The 19,702-nt window shown below is 43.6% G+C and overlaps 1 protein-coding gene across 1 annotated transcript; it reads right to left on the bottom strand.

The window, feature by feature from the left end:
• Positions 1-1,259: 1,259 nt before the first annotated feature.
• LOC115164785 (probable carboxypeptidase X1) lies at positions 1,260-5,347 on the bottom strand. Its single transcript, XM_029717585.1, has 4 exons — positions 5,243-5,347; positions 5,034-5,125; positions 2,503-2,626; positions 1,260-2,362 (listed from the first exon to the last, which is right to left on the bottom strand). Exons 1-4 carry the CDS (start codon positions 5,286-5,288, stop codon positions 2,334-2,336), a joined length of 291 nt encoding a protein of 96 aa, XP_029573445.1. The 5' UTR covers positions 5,289-5,347; the 3' UTR covers positions 1,260-2,333.
• Positions 5,348-19,702: the final 14,355 nt, after the last annotated feature.

Raw genomic sequence — 19,702 nt, forward strand, 5'->3', positions numbered from 1 at the left:
GATTAAATCGGGTACGTTTTTTTATCCGGATGTGAAAATACTGCCCCCTACCCTAGAGAGGTTGACCATTTCCAGCCGTGTAGTCAATACTCCACCCTGTATGGTCTTATCCTTTGGTAGAGTTGTAGTGCCTAACCATTTCAACAGGTAGTGGTTTGGTTTGGTTCAAGTGCCCTCTCTGACCATTTCTGTACAGCACTTTGAGATTTCAGCTGATGTACGAAGGGCTATATAAATAAATTTGATTTGATTTGATTTGATTAGTGTCATCTCCATATTTTCTGGTCTGATGGCCTATAGAATTGTAGCCATTCCAACTTGGGGACTCCGTCCCGGCGTTCTCTGACTTAATGTACATTTTGTAGAAAGTGGTTTTATACTCTGTGGAAGAAGGGGCGGTTCTATGATGCCTAATGTGATGTTTGGGCTCACGGGGGTGTGGCCACTGACTAGTTAAACTTTATATGAAAATCCGTACTCTCATTTAGAAGGTTAACATCACATTACATCTTTTCACAAATAGTTTCATGTTTAATCACATACGTTTCACAATATTTATATGTAAACCTGAAAGCTGGGAAATGTACACTTTTAGAGATACAGTTATGTGTGTTCCTGTCCTTCATGAGGTCACCAAATGAAACACACTCGACATAACTGTCCCTTAAGTGTCCACGGACCATTCCCACATTCCCAAAAATAGAAATATTGTTTAATTATTCAAAATGTTGATGTCCAAGGGTCTCTGTGTTCCACAGTTTACATTCCAGTCTCGAACACAACAGAGCATAGAAGCAGCGTATTTTATGACCGCCCATAAAACAGCAGACTTCCTGCTCTCCCCCTCTACGAGAGAGAGCACACTGTAGAGCGGATCCACTGTAACCTGATCCTTCAGATCGTCACAGGAGAGCTATGACAGGGTTCTCCAAATGGTTCTCCCATGGGGACAGCCAAAGAACCCTTTTAGGTTCTAGATAGCAGCCAGGATATCCAGACAGCAGATCTGCACTTTACGCAGCGCCTCAGACTTGTTTACATAAGACAACACGTCCCCAATGTTATGTTGGAATAACCCTTGGCCCTAAGCCCTTTATGGAGTGGCCACTTGCTGATGTTTTTTTATAGTGTCAATCACTTGAGTCTGCCACTTTTTCTGCAAAATTAGAATTGAGACGATCAGAGTGAACTTGTATCCCATCTGCATCTTGTCAATATTCCAAAACCCATTCGTGAGCATCTTGTGTCTCCCGTGACAGTTTTTTTCTGTGTGAAACACTGCCAGACAGACTCACACTCTGGTAATAGATAATGAGAAAGTTGTTAAAAACTAAACAGCACCGAAGCACACACGTCTCCACTCACCAGTGACTTGATAAGCTGTTTGTGTCCTGGCTGCTCAATGTGCCTGCTAGCTACTACTTGCTAGCTTCATCAACAAACACAGAGTTGGAATTTAGCTATTTAACAAGTGATTTTGGGCACTGACAAACAGTGTGTAGCTCGTGCTTTATTTACGATAGTTTAACAGCTTGCAGATGATGATGTTGTAGACATGTTATTGTTCTAAGAAATCAGTTCTGAGCATGCAGCCAGACCAAACATTTTACCTAGATGTAAAATTGCTCGACTAAGACCTCGGCAAAAACTTCTAAATTAATGACAGATTTCTTGATTTATCTTAGATTAATTCAGACTGTTGTTGCTACAGTGACTCAGGAGGGACAAATAAGAAAACCAGCCAAGGTACAATATGCAAACATAACACACCCACATCAAACCACACCCTTAAGACAACTCTTGTTTAGCTTCAGTCATGGCTGCTAGCATTTCTTAATGAGTTATCTTGAAAATGAGGCCAAATCAGGAAGTACAGTCATCCTTTAAGCCTTGTGTTACAGCAGTACATTAGGGATTACGTCACATAGGAAGGAACCCCACAAAAAAGAAACAAGGAACATTTATCTTACCATGAACCCACTATCTATGAGTTCACATTATAAATACTGGAACATGACATGGAGAGACAGAGTCATTTACCAAGCCAAGCTGGCTTAACCTCTGCCAAGAGAGTTGGAGATTAACAAATATATACAGTCAAGTTGACAGTCAAAAACCATTGAAAGCTTTTTACTCCGTACAAAACAGGCCAACAATTTCCAGTGTTGACATACTAAGACTAGTCACCCTCTATATAATAGGGTTTTCCTCTCTATTCCAGTGTGCAGGCTAACCAGTTCTCCGTCTATGCTGCGGCATTCCTGGCTCTCTCTCTTCCATTATAAGTGCTGTCGGTAAGGGGTATTAGCAGTTGCCAGTACTGGCAGACCGATTCAATGGGCGCAAAGCAAACACTTTAGACCTGTCAGTGTAGACAAGGGTTGACTCCAGTCTCTGAGAGCATACTGTACAAAGTACTATAGCAGTGGTACTGTAGATATGTTATGTAGTATTGCCATATGATAAAACTTCATAAACTGGAGTAGGTCTATATCTACTTACCCAGCTCATGCTTTCCAGGGTTGTCAGAGATCTCCATGACGTACATCTTGAGGCCCATGTGGCTCTTCCCGATGCTGTAGATATGGGTGATGTCAGGACAGGACTCGGTCACTGACTTCATGAGCTGAGGAGGGACAGAGTTAAATGGTACTGAGCATTACGGTGTTGTCTGGTGGGCAGAAGACTTCCATTCCTGTGGGACCCCCAGGGTGTGCACATTTTTGGGGGACAGATTTTTTTGTTGTTGTTGCACCCACAGGGTCCATCAGGAATGGATTTGGTAACACTGCCTTATGATGGGTAAGTGCAGTGGAGGCTGGTTAGGGGAGGATGGCTCATAATAATGGCTGGAACGGAGCAAATGCAATGTCATCAAACACATGGAAACCATTCTACTAATTCCGCTACAGTCATTACCACGAGCCCGTCCTCCCCAATTAAGGTGCCCCCAACCTCCAGTGGTTAAGTGTGAGAAGAAAGCTTCACTATGTACAGTAGAGTTTTACTACTTTACAAATAGATCCAAGTCTTGGATTAGTTTGCAGAGCACATAGGGAGAGTGTGGTGTGTGTGTGTGTGTGTGTGTGTGTGGACACAAGAGCCCAGTGTTATATCATAATGGTCAGATTCACCTCAAGCTCTTTACTGAGCGGTGGTGGCAGTGTAGTGAGGAGGGGAAAAGAAGAAAAAAAGTTGAATAATATTTGTTTTTCGGTGAGACTGAGGGAGGTAGCTACAACCACAAACTCTCTGCTTCCAGGACAGGTCAGTCAAGCGCCACACAGAGTAGATTGAATGGAAGGGAGGGAGTTTCTTGCTAACTGTTGCATGCAATGGATTCCTACGCTCTTAGAAAAAAGGCTTCCATAAGGGTTCTTCGGCTGTTCCCATAGGAGAACCCTTTTTGTGTCCATGTAGAACACATTGTGGAAAGGGTCCTAGATGGACCCAAAAGGGTTCTACCTGGAACCAAAAAGGGTTCTTCAAAGGGTTATCCTATGGGGACAGCTGAAGAACCCTTTTAGGTTCTAGATAGCACCTTTGTAAGGTCCCTACTGCACTTATTTAGAGTGCACAAGATCACAACATTTTAGCCAGTGTATGATTATTTTTTGAGAGAAATTATTATTTTCTAAGTCACTATGTAGTTCTAAAATATGGTGAGTCAGTTGCTTAGAATGATAATATGAATGATTATCTACCTTGAAACTGCCTGGCTCTATTCTTATTGGTCAGAAGTTTGCTAATTGTTAGAGGAAAACAGGAAGTAGTTGAGTTAGTGGTCGCGTTTCACTGCTTAGACGTTGCCAGATCTTAAAATGCCTGGAAATGTATTTTACTTATCAGCTAACCACATCATATGATATAGCAATCTGTTAGTCAATGACACAGTCGATGACGTGGTACACCATGCAACCATTGGTTGATGCATGCAAAGTCTAAGCAGTGGAACGCAACAGATATATAGCTGTGAATATGGTCAGTTCCATAGAGATGAATACATTTACATTTACATTTAAGTCATTTAGCCGACGCTCTTATCCAGAGCGACTTACAAATTGGTGCATTCACCTTATGATATCCAGTGGAACAACCACTTTACAATAGTGCATCTAAATCTTTTAAGGGGGGGGGGGGTTAGAAGGATTGCTTTATCCTATCCCAGGTATTCCTTAAAGAGGTGGGGTTTCAGGTGTCTCCGGAAGGTGGTGATTGACTCCGCTGTCCTGGCGTCGTGAGGGAGCTTGTTCCACCATTGGGGTGCCAGAGCAGCGAACAGTTTTGACTGGGCTGAGCGGGAGCTGTGCTTCCTCAGAGGTAGGGAGGCGAGCAGGCCAGAGGTGGATGAACGCAGTACCCTTGTTTGGGTGTAGGGCCTGGGTAGAGGGCTCTTGTCCCCAAAAGGTATTTTAAATCTAACCACATCATATGTTATAGCAATCTGGTGCCCGATGACACAGTCGATGACATGGCACGCAACCATTGGTTGATGCATGCAACTTCTAAGCAAGGGAACGCGACCGATGCGGAGTTCATAACCAAGTGGAAAGGTGGTAATTACCTGTTGAAGTCGTAAATACCAGTTGGATGCATTCAAATGCTTTGACCTCGTTGAGAAACGTCAATTGGTTAATGGCCAACCATAAACTAAAAGTATAGCTAACATGCTTGTAAACAAATGATAGTGTTAAAAAAAACCATATGAATAGATTGCTTTTTATAAATAATGTTATGTTGTTAATTTTTTTTTACTGTCAAAAAGGCTGTTAATTGAGGTCATTTCCGTAGTAGGTGATGTCAGAGGTCAACATGTGGGAGAAATCGGAGCTCAGGGATGATAGACAAGTTTCCCACTAGTTATTGCCACCTTCCTAATTGGTTATGAATGCAGCACTATATTTGCAAAATATTAACCAGTCTTCATTCAGTGTTTGTCTACATAGAGAGTCATCCATCCACCATCTAAATAACCCTCAAACTACACCAATAGCCTATGGGTGAGTGTTGAAGGTCTCCACTTCAGGACTTACTTTCCTCATCTCCTTGTAGTTGTGGTGTCTGAAGTCCAGTTTGTTCTGGGTGCCTTGCTCCGTCTGCTGCCAAGCGTAGATGTTGTTGGGATCTACAGGAGTGAGAAGACACAACGTAATGGAAAAATTCAGTGGTAACATTTGAATGTTGTTGAGGTTATGTTTCCTGAGTGTTAAGCTAGTGTTGATGATGATGATGGTGGACATACCTGGGAGGGTACAGCCCAGAACCTCAGCTCTAAGACACAGTTCCATTCTAGTACCAGGTCTGTGGATTGATGCGGATGTAGCTTACCACTGTTGACAACTTATTAAATAGGGCCAGCACTGGATTTTCAGTATCCTGGTTCCCCTCAAATACCTACAGTAGGGGAGAGTGGGGTAAGTTGAGCCAGTGTTGTTTCTAGGAAACCATATAATTTGACCAAATATTTAGGAAGAGTTCATAGGAAGGAAGAAAGAGTTCTGGGAAGGAAGAAACCACATGGAAAAAGTGGTAAGCAAGTTTCACCAAGTCAAATTAATTTATTGTGTTATAGGTTTCATGATGCTTGTATCTAAACCAAAGTTGATACTTTTATGATTGTTCTGTACATCAGTTGGGGTCTCTATAAGCTTTAATATGAGGTCCCTAAACTTAGCATGAAAGCACATCCTTGTAGCTTTGTGGGCTAATATAGTCAAAATGTTTGCCTTGGGGTAAGTTGAGCCAATAGCCATGAGGTAAATTGAGCCAATGTTTCAGCCAATGGCAAGTTGAGCAAATTGAAATGTTTTTTTCCCAGGGGGATGTGAGGTAACATTAGGGCCTGGCCTATGTTAAAAGTGTAAAACAAATCGAATCAAATCAAAGTTTATTGGTCATGTACACAGATTTGCAGATGTTATTGCAGGTGCAGCGAAATGCTTATGTTTCTATCAGCAGCGTAGTAATAATATCCTAGCAATACAAAACAATATGCACATAATCAAGAAAGTAAAAATTAATTAATTAATAAATATCGGAATGAACAGTCAGAGTTCGGAAAACACTGAGTGTACAAAACAAGACTTAATCACCGCAGAGCTTAATTCATTAAATTAAAAATATGATTTATGAAAAATGTATAAATTGTATTTAATTATAAACTGAGTGTACAAATCATTAGGAACATCTGCTATTTCCATGACAGAGAGACCATCCAGGTGAAAGCTATGATTCCTTATTGATGTCACCTGTTAAATCCACTTCAACCAGTGTAGATTAAGGGGACGAGACAGGGTAAAGAAGGATTTTTAAGCCTTGAGACAATTGAGCTATGGATTGTGTATGTGTGCCATTCCGATGGTGAATGAGCAAGGCAAAAGATTTAAGTGCCTTTGAACGGAGTATAGTAGTAGGTGCCAGGCACACCGGTTGCTGTATTTTCATGCTCAAACGGTTCCTGTGTGTATCAAGAATGGTCCATCACCCAAAGGAAATGCAGCCAACTTGACCCAACTGTGGGAAGCATTGGAGTCAACATGGGCCCGCATCCCTGTGGAATGCATTTGACACCTTGTAGAGTCCATGCTCTGACAAATTGAGGCTGTTCTGAAGGCAAAAGAGGGTGCAACTCAACATTAGGAAGGTGTTCCTAATGTTTTGTACACTCAGTGTACATCTCTCTGCCAGTCACATTTCCCCTCTGCACCTTTGCCAAACCAGTGCCACAGACTGGTAATTAGATGGTCCAATCTGCCACAGTGTGCCCATGGAGAGTAGGCTGGGATAGCACAGTTGGCAAGTTTGACACAGTTGGCAAGGTTGGCACAGTGGAGTCAGCTTTGGCCAGGGCACACTTTCCAAAAGAACCACTGACTGGGCCATGATCAGCTTGCCAATAGCCACAGTCTCCATTACAGTGTAAATAGGCCAGCGGCAGTGGAATGTCATTGGTCAATGATGTCAGAGCATGGTAGATATAATACCTCACTTGACCACATAATGAAACACAACTTGACAACTGGATCATGAGGAACCGAATAGTAAGATATTCAAGAGATTCAAATGTGTGGAATATCCAAATGGTGCAGTAAAAGTCATGGAAAGAAGGCAATAGATTATGGTTACTTGTCAGAAGGTGAGTGTAGCTGGTGCATGAAGTCAGGCGCAGGAGAGCAAAATGAGTGAGCAACGTACTTTACTCAAAAAATAAAGGCACAAGGTAACAAATACACTTGACCAAATACAAACGGTAAATATTACGCACGGGTGAAAACAGCACCCGTTGGAAAACCAGCCATCATGGGGCACAAAAACATGGGGGAAACAGAGGGTTAAATACATGAACATGTAATTGGGGAATGAGACATAAACCCTCACGTCCTTAGCCAAAGTGGACCACCAGTACTTCCCACTAAGACAGCGCACTGTCCGACCGATGCCCGGATGACCAGAAGAGGGTGACGTGTGGGCCCAACAGATCAAACGGTGGCGGACAGCAGACGGAACGTACAGACGCCCAGCTGGACATTGGAGGGGAGTGGGCTCTGTACGTAACGCCCGCTTGATGTCCGCGTCCAGCTCCCACACTACCGGTGCCACCAGGCAAGAGACCGGGAGTATGGGAGTGTGATCCATGGGCAGCTCCTCTGTGTCATACATCTGGGACAGTGCGTCTGCCTTCGCGTTCTGGGAACCTGGTCTGTAGGATAGGGTGAAAACAAAATGGGCAAAAACATGGCCCACCTTGCCTGGCGAGGATTCAGTCTTCTCGCCGCCCGGATGTACTCCAGATTGCGGTGGTCAGTCCAGATGAGAAAAGGGTGTTTAGCCCCCTCAAGCCAATGTCTCCACGCCTTCAAGGCCTTGACGACAGCCAACAACTCCTGGTCCCCCACGTTATAGTTTCACTCCGCCGGGCTGAGCTTCTTCGAAAAGAAGGGGCGGAGGGGCGGAGCTTTGGTGGCGTACCCGAGCGCTGAGAGAGCACGGCTCCTATCCCAGCCTTGGACGCGTCCACCTCCACTATGAATGCCAAAGAGGGATCCGGATGTGCCAGCACGGGAGCCGAGGTAAACAGAGCCCTCAGCTGACCAAAAGCCCTGTCCGCCTCAGCTGACCACCGCAAACACACTGGTCCCCCCTTCAGCAGTGAGATAATGGGAGCCGCTACCTGACCAAAACCCCGGATAAACCTCCAGTAGTAGTTGGCAAACCCTAGAAACTGCTGCACTTCCTTTACCGTGGTGGGAGTCGGGCAATTACGCATGGCTGAAATGCACTCACTCTCCATCTCCACCCCTGAAGTGGAAATGCGGTACCCTAGGAAGGAACCGGACTGTTGGAAAACAGACATTTCTCAGCCTTGACGTACAGGTCATGCTCCAACAGTCGACCAAGCACCCTGCACACCAGGGACACATGCTCAGCGCGTGTAGCGGAGTATATCAGGATGTCATCAATATACACCACTACACCCTGCCCGTGCAGGTCCCTGAAAATCTTGTCCACAAAGGCCTGGAAGACTGATGGAGCATTCATCAAACCATACGGCATGATGAGATACTCATAGTGCCCTGAGGTGGTACTGAAAGCTGTCTTCCACTCGTCTCCCTCCCGGATACGCACCAGGTTGTAAGTGAGATCCAATTTGGTGAAGAAGCGCGCCCCGTGCATTGACTCAATCGCACTGGCTATGAGAGGTAGCGGGTAACTGTACCTAACAGTGATCTGGTTGATACCTCGATAGTCAATACACGGGCGCAGACCTCCATCCTTCTTCTTCACAAAAAATAAACTTGAGGAGGCAGGTGAAGTGGAGGGCCGAATGTACCCCTGCCTCAGGGATTCGGAGACATATGTTTCCATAGCCGCCGTCTCCTCCTGTGACAGGGGATACAGGTGACTCCTGGGAAGTGCTGCGTCTACCAGGAGATTTATCGCACAATCCCCCCGTCGATGGGGTGGTAATTGAGTCGCCTTCTTCTTACAGAAGGCGAGAGCCAAATCGGCATATTCAGAGGTGATGCGCACGGTGGAGACCTGGTCTGGACTTTCCACCGTAGTCACACCAACGAAAACCCCTAAACACCTCGCCGAGCACTCTCATGACCACCCCGGGAGAGCCCTCTGTTGCCACGAAATAGTGGGGTCATGACAGGCCAACCAGGGTATGCCCAGCACCACGGGAAACGCAGGAGAATCAATAAGGAAAAAAATGATTTTCTCCTTGTGATCCTCCCGTGTCACCATGCCCAGTGGAGCGCTGGCCTCCCTAATTAGCCCTGACCCTAATGGTCGACTATCTATGGCGTGAACTGGGAAGGGCATATCCACTGGAACAATAGGGATCCATAAACTATGGGCAAATGATCTGTCAATAAAGTTCCCAGCTGCACCTGAATCTACGAGCGGCTTATGCTGGGAATGCGGGGAAAACTCAGGAAAATTAATATACACAAACATGTGTGCAACAGAGGGCTCTGGGTGAGCCTGGTGCCGACTCACCTGGGGTGACACAAGAGTGCCCTGCCTGCTGCCTCGATTACCAGAGGAACCTCTCCAGCACCGACCGGCAGTGTGCCCTCTGTGGCCACAGATCATTTGATTTGATTTGATTTGAAAATAAATAAATTTGAAAATAAATTTGATTTGATTTGCATGGACTGGGCCCTCCTCCGGTCGCCCTACGTGCAGCACCTCCCAGCTCCATGGGCGTAGGAGCTGTGGTGCTGGGGGATGGAATCGACAGACCCCGATCTGGACGTCAGCGGGTAGCCAGCAGGTTATCCAACCGGATGGGCAGGTCCACCAGCTGGTCAAAGGTGAGAGTGGTGTCCCTGCAGGCCAATTCCCGACAGACGTCCTCGCTAAAACTACAACGGTAGTGATCGATCAGGGCCCTGTCGTTCCATCCCGCGCTGGCGGCCAGGGTCTGAAAGTCCAGAGAGAACTCCTGTGCGCTCCTCGTCCCCTGCCTAAGTTGGACGAGACGTTCACCCGCCACTCTACCCTCAGGCGGGTGGACGAAAACTGCCCGGAAGCAGCGGTTGAAATCCTCTAATTGGTCCAACATCGCTTCTCCTTCCTCCCATACGGCAATGGCCCACTCCAGGACTTTCCCTGAGAGACAGGAGACGAGGGCGGACACGCTTTCACGGCCCGAAGGAGCTGGGTGGACGGTTGCTAGGTAGAGCTCCAGCTGTAGTAGGAACCCCTGACATCCCGCAGCCGTCCCATCATACTCCCTCGGAAGATCGAGCTGAATCCCACTGGGACCGGGTGAAGGAGGGGTGAGTAGTAGTGCCCTTGGTGATGCTGGTGGAGGCGCTGGAGGAAGTCCTCTTCTCTCCCAGCAATCTATATTCTGCAGGACGCGATCCATGTCGATGTTGTATTATGCGCTCCTCGACCCCTAATCCGGGGGTGTCTGCTCCTGCTGACTCCATATGGTGTGGCGTGTGATTCTGTCAGAAGGTGAGTGTAGCTGGTGCATGAAGTCAGGCGCAGGAGAGCAAAATGAGTGAGCAACGTACTTTACTCAAAAAATAAAGGCACAAGGTAACAAATACACTTGACCAAATACAAACGGTAAATATTACGCACGGGTGAAAACAGCACCAGTCGGAAAACCAGCCACCATGAACCGAAATGAACATTGAAACAATCACGCACAAAAAACATGGGGGAAACATAGGGTTAAATACATGAACATGTAATTGGGGAATGAAAACCAGGTGTGTAGAAAACAAAGACAAAACCAATGGAAAATTAAAGGTGGATCAGCGATGGCTAGAAGACCGGTGACGCCGAACGCCGCCCGAACAAGGAGAGGGACCGACTTTGGCGGAAGTCGTGACATTACAACATATCATATTTTAATATATTGTATTGAATCAACTCACTGCCTCTTTAGTCCCATTCATAGCGGTTTTCCAGACCAGGGTATCATTACTAAACAGCACCTTAGGTGAGTGAGAAATCCCAACTGCTAGGAAAGACTGGAGCAACTCTTTAGCGATGTCCATGCAACATTTACAATACATACAAATCTATGCAATGGCTAAATCACTGCACAGTGAGTGCAACTTTGCGATTAGTTGAATCAGAAGTGTTAGTGCTGGGGTGGAACAAAAACCTGCACTGACCTCCAAATTGAGCTGCGTCCCTGCAGGATGACACCGGTGAAGCGTGTGGGTCAACGGGCATCCACCTCCAGCCATTGTTTCTTATCCTCATACTGGGCACACCACGCCCCATTGTAGATGTCCCCATCCTCAAAGCCCAACAGACAGACAGACAGACAGACAGACAGACAGACAGACAGACAGACAGACAGACAGACAGACAGACAGACAGACAGACAGACAGACAGACAGACAGACAGACAGAAATAAATAAATGGAAACGGTGTCAGTTCCATTTCCCAGTAGGCCACTGTGTCTCACCTGTATGTCTCTCAGAGACTCCAGCCCCAGAGGAGGGCACTCTGACAGACACGGAGAATGAGATTGTCATGTGGTGATAGAGGAAAACATTATTGACCAGCAGAGAAGGAGTGGGAACCAATGGTTACTTATGCATCTATTATATAAAAAAGCTCACTGTCCATAAACACTAGCATTACAGGCTGAATTTGATGCCTTTACATGGGTATTGAGAGAATGCAATTCTACAAGGCTTATATGAGCATGATAGGCAATGATAGGGAAAGTGAGGAAACGAGAGGGAGAGCAGCAGGGTTCACAAGAAAGAGAGACTTCCTCAGTTTTTACTGGGTTTCCATGAGAGGAGCAGACAGGGGCTCATTGTCTGAGGAGTTGAGCCTGGTCGACTGGCCCTCTAAACACCAGTTCCTGTGCCAGTGCTGCCAGTGGTCTCTCTTAAAACCCTAACACCATTTTGCCTTCGAGGCCTGCTGGATCTCTCCACTGGGTTCATTGTGAGGAAAGCACTGCACTGCTCCAAGACTTAATTGTTTAAAACTACTGTTGATAGCAGCCTAGCCTGTGGTGTCCCATGCCATATAGCCAAGTTACCTACTGAACTAGTGAAGGGATTCCAAATATATTGAACCCATGTCAACAATGCTTTCATTAGAGAGAGAGAGATGGGTAGGAAATACTACAGAAGACTAGGTCAGTCACTGGAGAACAAGTGCAAGCACAACAACTATTTAAGCCAGGGAATATTTTAGTTTTTGCTCTACTACCACTAGTACTGTGACTATGTGCCATCAAGCAATGCTGTGAATGTCAGATGTCGATCATGTTGCATTTCCAACATGAAATGAAAACTGCATTTTGCACAGTAGGGAAATAGAGATCTCAATACTGCTATTAGGGCCACACATTTTTACATTTTAGTCATTTAGCAGACGCTCTTATCCAGAGCAACTTACAGTAGTGAATGTGACTTACAGTAGTGAATTTTTTTTGTTGTTGTTGTATTGGCCCCCCGTGGGAATCGAACCCACAACCCTGGCATTGCACACACCATGCTGGCATTGCAAACACCATGCTCTACCAACTGAGCCACAGGAATCTTCACCACTGGGTGAACCTCATTCGTATACTGTATATGTCACTCAGCGGTATTCTCCTATACATACGTCCCACTGGCTTCACTAGCAGCCAGGGGGCGCCCACTGGCCTTTCGCTTCTTTGGCAGGACTTTGGGTTTCTTGATTTTCTTTCATATCTTTTTAGGCTTCTTTACTGCCTTATCACTCCTGGTGGACCGCTTGGCTACAAAAGGCAAACCATCTCATGAACAAGGACGAACATTGTGAAATGTCCATAATTAGGACTATGTAACACATTCACTGGCTATGCAGAACTGTGGTGACTTGGTACTGAATGGAGTTAGCAGATCCAGCCGGTTCCCGTCACCACCTGATAACCCCAGATAAACACTTCACCACACAGAGGTGGGAATGTAGAACCAACCCCCTGGACTTGGTTTTCAAGACCACAGCTATGCAGAATGGACATACCAACCACCCTGTTAATCATGTTTTCCCCGCGTTGTGACCCACACTATTGTCATTTATCATGTCAGCTTTCAATGGCGTGTTTTCCGAGTTGTTTGTCGAATAACCTGATGGACAGTATTCATGGTATAAATGTTTTCCATGTAAGAACTGAAAGATAAAGATTGAAGGGCTTTTTAACCAATAGGGCTGTGCCATTTTCCAGTCATATCACACTTTTATAAAGACGCATGAGATTATTAAAAATGTCGGCAAATATATATAATGTACAATGTATAGGCCTATAATAACACGTTAATACTTTACTATGCATTATATTGATATAACAATTATTTCAGCAGTTGACCTGTATTTTACATCAGCAAATACATTTGAATGCTCACCTAATTCTAGTGTGTTCACCATCAGGTTCTTTGTTCCATACAATTTTTTCCCCGTTTCCTGTCGATACCCTCATTTAAAACTTCGGTGTTGAAGCTATAGTTAGCGGTGGTGGACGTTTTGGGTGGTCTAGTATTGGTAGTCCGTTCCTTGGGCTTTGCTGTAATTGTAGATGTCAACCTTACCGGTGGTGCATTGACGCTATTATTGCTAGGGGTTGAATTTGGTTTAGTTGTACAATCTCGTCTCTCTGCAGCAGTTGTAGTTTTATTATAATCCAAAGTAGACCTCACTGTAGTTGTTGATCCACATATCAAAACGTTACAACTAAAGTAAAGCACAGGGCTTGTACCATAACTGTCCCTTCAGACATTGCTGGTGAATATTGACCGTTTAAACGTCCGCCACTCCACATGAAGGTTCACTCAAAGATTTACATAATATACGGTCCCCTCCGCAATCTGTTGTGCATGCAGCAGTGACAGGACCGATGCCGATAATGTTCTGTCCAGAACGTTTACAAAAACGTCACAATAAGAGCCCATGTTTGACAGTTTAAAAAAGTTACACATTTTTCACAAGTTACCCATTTTTCACAAGGCTGTAGAGTATTATTAAACGCAAAACAATGAAATATTTCATAAACAATTACATCCTATTTATATGAGTTTATTACAACTTTATTGTAAGTAGGGGACTGTAAGCTACTTCTGTGTCAGTCCTACTGAGTCTTTGTCTGTCCATCCAGTCTACTTTCTCATCAACCATCTTCAACATTTGATTCATATTATTACTTGTTTTCTCTCTAGTTATTCGCAAAACAATGATGGTGTTCACAATGAGGCAGCTATACGATCAAGTTTCTAATTTGATAGAAATAAGCAGAAGCTTCTCCGCTAATATCAGACTGCCAAAGATTGATGGGGATGTGCTTCTGTCTAATGGCCATAGTTTGAGTGTTACAACGATAAACGTTACAGAATAATGTGCAGTTTGAATGTAGAAGATAAATCATTGCTAAAACCTATGATTGAAAGTTAATGAAGATGTAATGTTAATAACAATTATTCTATAAAAGTTTAATGAAAATAATGACAATAATTGATGACGTTTGCGTTCGTCTATATGTTTTTTTCAAGACAGAGCTGAAACAAATGGAAAATGTATCAAAAGCAATGTGCATTGCTCAGCAAGTAGCCTATAGGACAAAAAAGGCTGAATAAAAGCAGTCTTACTGTCTTACATTTCATTTAACTGTCAAATTGTACATGGAATCCATATGGATTGTTTATCTTGATCCGTATCATTAACATTGTAGGGCCAGTGGACTTTGATGCAAATGGTCCTTCTGTAAATGGGATAATAAGTAGTGGGGAAGATGCACACACTAGATGGCGCCAGTGACCAGAGTTTGAGCTGAAGATTGGGAGGGCCAAAGTAGGGACCAAATATTATTTTTTTGCTTTTATTGAGTATGAACATTTCAAGTGTCTTGTCTACTTAATGGATTATAGTCATGATAAGTAAGCCACATCAGCTTTGATAGATAAATTAAACTAAGTATTTTTTGTGGAATATAATATAAGTTCATCATCTTACATAATTGTCATCACTTCAGACAATGTGCAAAATGATACTTTGTTTGATAAATACATAGGGAGGAACTAATTATTAGAAAATTGCAATAGTATGACAGACATATAGGAAGTAGCATTTATGTTTTTACTTCTTTGTGGACTTACCATTCAAATGCAGTAGCTATTACTTGATTGTCCTCTTTTTATTTGATTTCCTTCCGCTGACCTTCAAGGAATTAGAAATGGATGTTTCTGCATTATGCATTGAAGATTTGTTTTGACAATGTTGAGCAAACACTTGAGCAGAGTTCCTGGTTCCTCCTAAGTTATACATGCTATTCAAATGAGTCACGTTGCACGTTTTCCAGTGTACACTTCATTCAGGCTCCGCCCCACTTACTCTCTTCTGGGGGAATGAAGTCTCACATGCAGGTATTTGGAGCTCTGTTAGTTGGATCCTTTCCCCAATATCCTCCTGTGTCTTTTAAGCCCTTGTGTAATGGTGTTTTAGCCTTTACTGTGAAGCACTGAACCCAATCAATGATATTAGAGCATGCCCAGGGACAGCAAATAACATAAATATGGAATGCTGCTTCATTTTTGACTTGTTTTTTTAAATTGTCATTTGCAACTTTAACTTTTTTCATGTTTATTTCATAGAAACACATACACACACATGTATGTGCACAGTTCAGCACACACCGGTGCCAAATAAGAGTGACTAACTAGTTCTCAAGCTAGTCAACAACAAATAGGCCTGTTGTCAATAAAATCACCATGATGTGATCTGATGACAGATGTACTGTACATCTAGCATCTTATCCCTGACTTCATTGGTATTTGAACATGGTAGAACATTGTGTATTATTGTTGGGATAATGTAAGCCATAGACCAGTCTGTGAGATCCGAAGGTTTTGTACATGTGTAACAGAAAAAGGCATGAAGCACCTGGTGTTATGGCTCCCAGTGAACATAATAGAACATAATAGTTGTTTTGAATGTAGCACCATCATTTAACTTTCTAATTATAATCGGATCTAACAAATCAATCAATAAAACATGATCTCCCTGCCTTTCATTTCATACTGCACAAAAGTTTTGCTGTTGTAAATCTAAGTGTCGGTAGGCTATTTGTTAATACTAACTGAGTGTTAGTTTTCCTATGGATGTTGTTTGGACGTTGTCTTTTCTCAGACTCTTCAAGTATGCCGTTGAAGACATTTGGCTTTAACATGTAGGAGTCTGTCATAAAACTATCAGTATGATAACAAAACTAGACAGACAGTCAATTGGGGCTAAGAGGTTGTATTTCTCCGCTACATATCCCCTACATATCCCATACATATGTAACATATAGATTTGTTACAGTAACTCGACAAAAAGAAAATGTGTGAACACTAACCAACCCATTTCAACAAAGCAAATTCATGACTTTGTATTGACTTCCCCATTTCATCACTTTTATGGAAGAATGTTTACATTTTGCCTAGCATTGAACATTCATTCTATTTATGTCAGATATTTGTGTTATAACTAACTATCTAAGATTTCACTGATTCAATGTATCACGTTTACAGTAAACAGTGGAGTAGAGATGGTTTATCGCTCAACTGCTGTCAGAGCAATAATGGTCAGAGAGACGTGTGTGTGTGTGTGTGTGTGTGTGTGTGTGTGTGTGTGTGTGTGTGTGTGTGTGTGTCTGGGATCATGGGTGGACATGTGTGAGCGGGAGTGAAAGTGGAGTGAAAGTGTGTGTGTGTGTGTGTGAGAGAGTGCTGATTTAAACCAGGTGAGAGAGCTGCATACTGCCCTCTTAAAGACCTTATTACCCCAGGGTTCCTGGTTTCACTGCACCTTGTGTGATACATGTGTATCTTTCACAATCAGCGAAAGGAGAGATTTAGTGTAAATGGTCTCCATTTGGCAGAGCACTCTCATTTCTCAGCGGAGAGGAACTAAAATAAACTCCAATTACCCAGAAGGACCAGGTGAACGTACTGCAGATAAAATAGAGCGCCTTTCGATTCCTTTCAGGAACATGACAGGGAATTGACTGCAATACTACACCCACAACTGAGACAGGTAAAACGTTTATTCCTTCATGGCCCAGCATAAAATGTATGCTACATTTGTTACGCTGAAGCCTAAAGTATGAGTAAGGAAAAGGGATTAAAAAAGGACTAATGAATATCACAACTTTCCCATCATAATAGTTTAACAATACTTGGACTATAGGACAACTGTGTCATGAGTATAACACACAGGGGCAAATAATAACTATTACATTGATTCATAGAGAGAAAAGGACAATTTTACTGTTTGCTGAAATTAGTTGATATAAAGATTTGTTACCGAATAATAGCTGAATATTAGTAAGATTCAGATCAGAAGACAAAATAAATAGTTATGATAATCTTCCCAAAGGCTATTTCATTTGGAATTGAATCTTACTTAACTCTATGTGCCTCATTTGTTAGTGCAGTGGATTATCCGCTTTTTGTTGTTCTAGCTCAAGGCACTGTGCATATTACAGATATAATTTATAATGCATTATATGTAGAAATGCAGAATTTAATAATTTGTCAACATTTATCAACATGAGTTTTTCAATATTTAATTGTGTTTTTAGTTACTGTGCAAATGACTATTACAAAGACCAATAAAATATTAAAATATTAAGATATACATGGTGTCTTGCAATGTAATATTCTATTCATAGCTTGATACACAGTGGGGCAGTATTTCCCCCTTGATAATAAAACCTATTACGCTTTTGCAACAGTTTCTAAATATTACTGTATTAAATGCTTGCATACAGAATAGTTTAAAACAATGGAACATAGGGCATGGAAGAAACCGTCTAGTCTGCAATAATTGTTTACATGTTGCGGGGTGTCCTAAGAACAATGGTCTGGATCAATGTAAATCATTTTCATACTTATTGGGGCCTAGATTTGTTTTGGTGGGACACTCGTACTTCAAATCCTTGACTACACAGTACAACGACTGCTTCGAATCGTGTTGGAGTTCAGATACGAAAAATACAATATTTTTTTGAGTAGGGAAAAGAGCAACAGAACATCGACTTCAAACTTTTTTCCAACTTCCCTAAATTTGGAAGAAAAAAAGAGGACGCAAAGTCCCTTGACGGTCCCTCTATGAACAATACATGTGGAAGTCTGATACAATATTGATGGCCTTCGCTATCTCTTGGCGACCTCCGTTTGGTCCCTCTCATGTTTTATCAAATATGTATGAAGCACGTCCTCTTTCCCTCAGCCACCTCCCTGAGATCCCATTATGCATGTGTAATGTTCTGCGGAGTAAGGTCGGAGCCCAGACTGAGACAGATCGGCAGGAAGAGTGAAGGATGATGGGAGAAATGGGCGGTATAGTCACTCCTGGGGAAAGACCTGCTCAGAATACGGTATTTAGTGCTAATTTCTAATCATATGGCATTTTTTCCCTGATTTAGTTTAAGCACATTCTCTTACCGCAAACCACATGATCTCTCCATATTCCTTTCTATTGCACCCTGAGGAACCCTCTTTTGGTGCTCCACCACTTTCCGCTTGGACTTTCCCTCTCCTGTTGTTTTTTATTGATCACCGTTGCTAATATGTCACCTCCTTTCTACTTCTCTCTTCCCCTCCTACCTCTTCAGCGCTCTCTTTCACCTGTGCTTCACTTAATCAGATCGTTTGTCACTGTTAGTGATGTGCGCCACCTCCCTCCCTCCCTCCCTCTCCTGTCTCGTTCTCTCTTTCTTCCCCCCTCCCTGGGTCCTCTCCCTTCCCTTCTCTCATTAACACCCTGCCCTGATAGATGTAGAGGGGAGCCCGCCACTCGCCAGGTCTCCCCCCTCTCCCCCCTGCCGGCTCCACCTGGGAACTCCTCACCTCACGAGGTGAACCTGTCCGAATTCCCCCTAGGCCCATGCCATCTGCCATCTCTCTCCTCAACCGCTGGGGCCTGGTAACACTCACCACAGCTGGGGAGAGGAGATGACGAGAGGTGATGCTGCTGCTGGTGCTGAGGTATAGCTGAAAGACTAGAGCAGGGAGTTACTGCTCAACTTGGATGCAAATACGATGGAAGGGCTGAATAGTGGTTAAAGTGTGCCAGGACATTGCTGGTGGAAATCTGTCTTCTTCCTATCCGTAGGCCTACGCAATTTATAACTATATTACAACTACTAACATTATCACTACTAATATTACCACTAGGCCTAATTCTACTACTTCTACTACTAATAATATTAGCAATAATGATAACTAAAAAGACATTATATTCAGAGCCATATCACAATTCTAAGCTCCAACACTAATTACCACATGATTGTATGCTTGGCATGGAAATTATAATTAACAAACCATCTTGGTGCCAACCTAAGCAGGCAATATGCTGTTTACCTAAAGCCATATCTGCATGGAAAAACAACAGAAACAAGTAGCTATGTCTGCTTCAGAGAGGAACTCGGGTGTCCCTGGAGAAGGTAACAGTGTGCCGGCTTGCTTTATCACAATGGCGGCGCATCCCTCTATTCTCAGATGTGTTGCCGGCTGTAGCGTCCCAGGGAGACGGGCCACTTTGTGGTGTGGACAAGAGGAAATATGGGGGAGCGAGCCAAGATAGGAGACCCATTGGGGGGGTGACATGAGAGTGCAACGCGGGAGGCACGGTTGTAAATTGGAACATACACACAGAGACATAGACACATACACGCACATTATGTAGACACACGTGTGCACACAC

Source organism: Salmo trutta, chromosome 3, assembly GCF_901001165.1.
Source record: "Salmo trutta chromosome 3, fSalTru1.1, whole genome shotgun sequence".
Lineage (NCBI taxonomy): Eukaryota > Metazoa > Chordata > Actinopteri > Salmoniformes > Salmonidae > Salmo > Salmo trutta.

Bases quoted from the DNA above. Each gene is read 5' to 3' on its own strand.
- LOC115164785 (XM_029717585.1), bottom strand. From the start codon at position 5,288: ATGGAACTGTGTCTTAGAGCTGAGGTTCTGGGCTGTACCCTCCCAG. The intron at 2,627-5,033 runs GTAAGTCCTGAA...GTCCCTCCTCAG, and splicing joins ACTACAAGGAGATGAGGAAA to CTCATGAAGTCAGTGACCGA. The intron at 2,363-2,502 runs GTAAGTAGATAT...CTACACTGACAG, and splicing joins CCCTGGAAAGCATGAGCTGG to GTCTAAAGTGTTTGCTTTGC.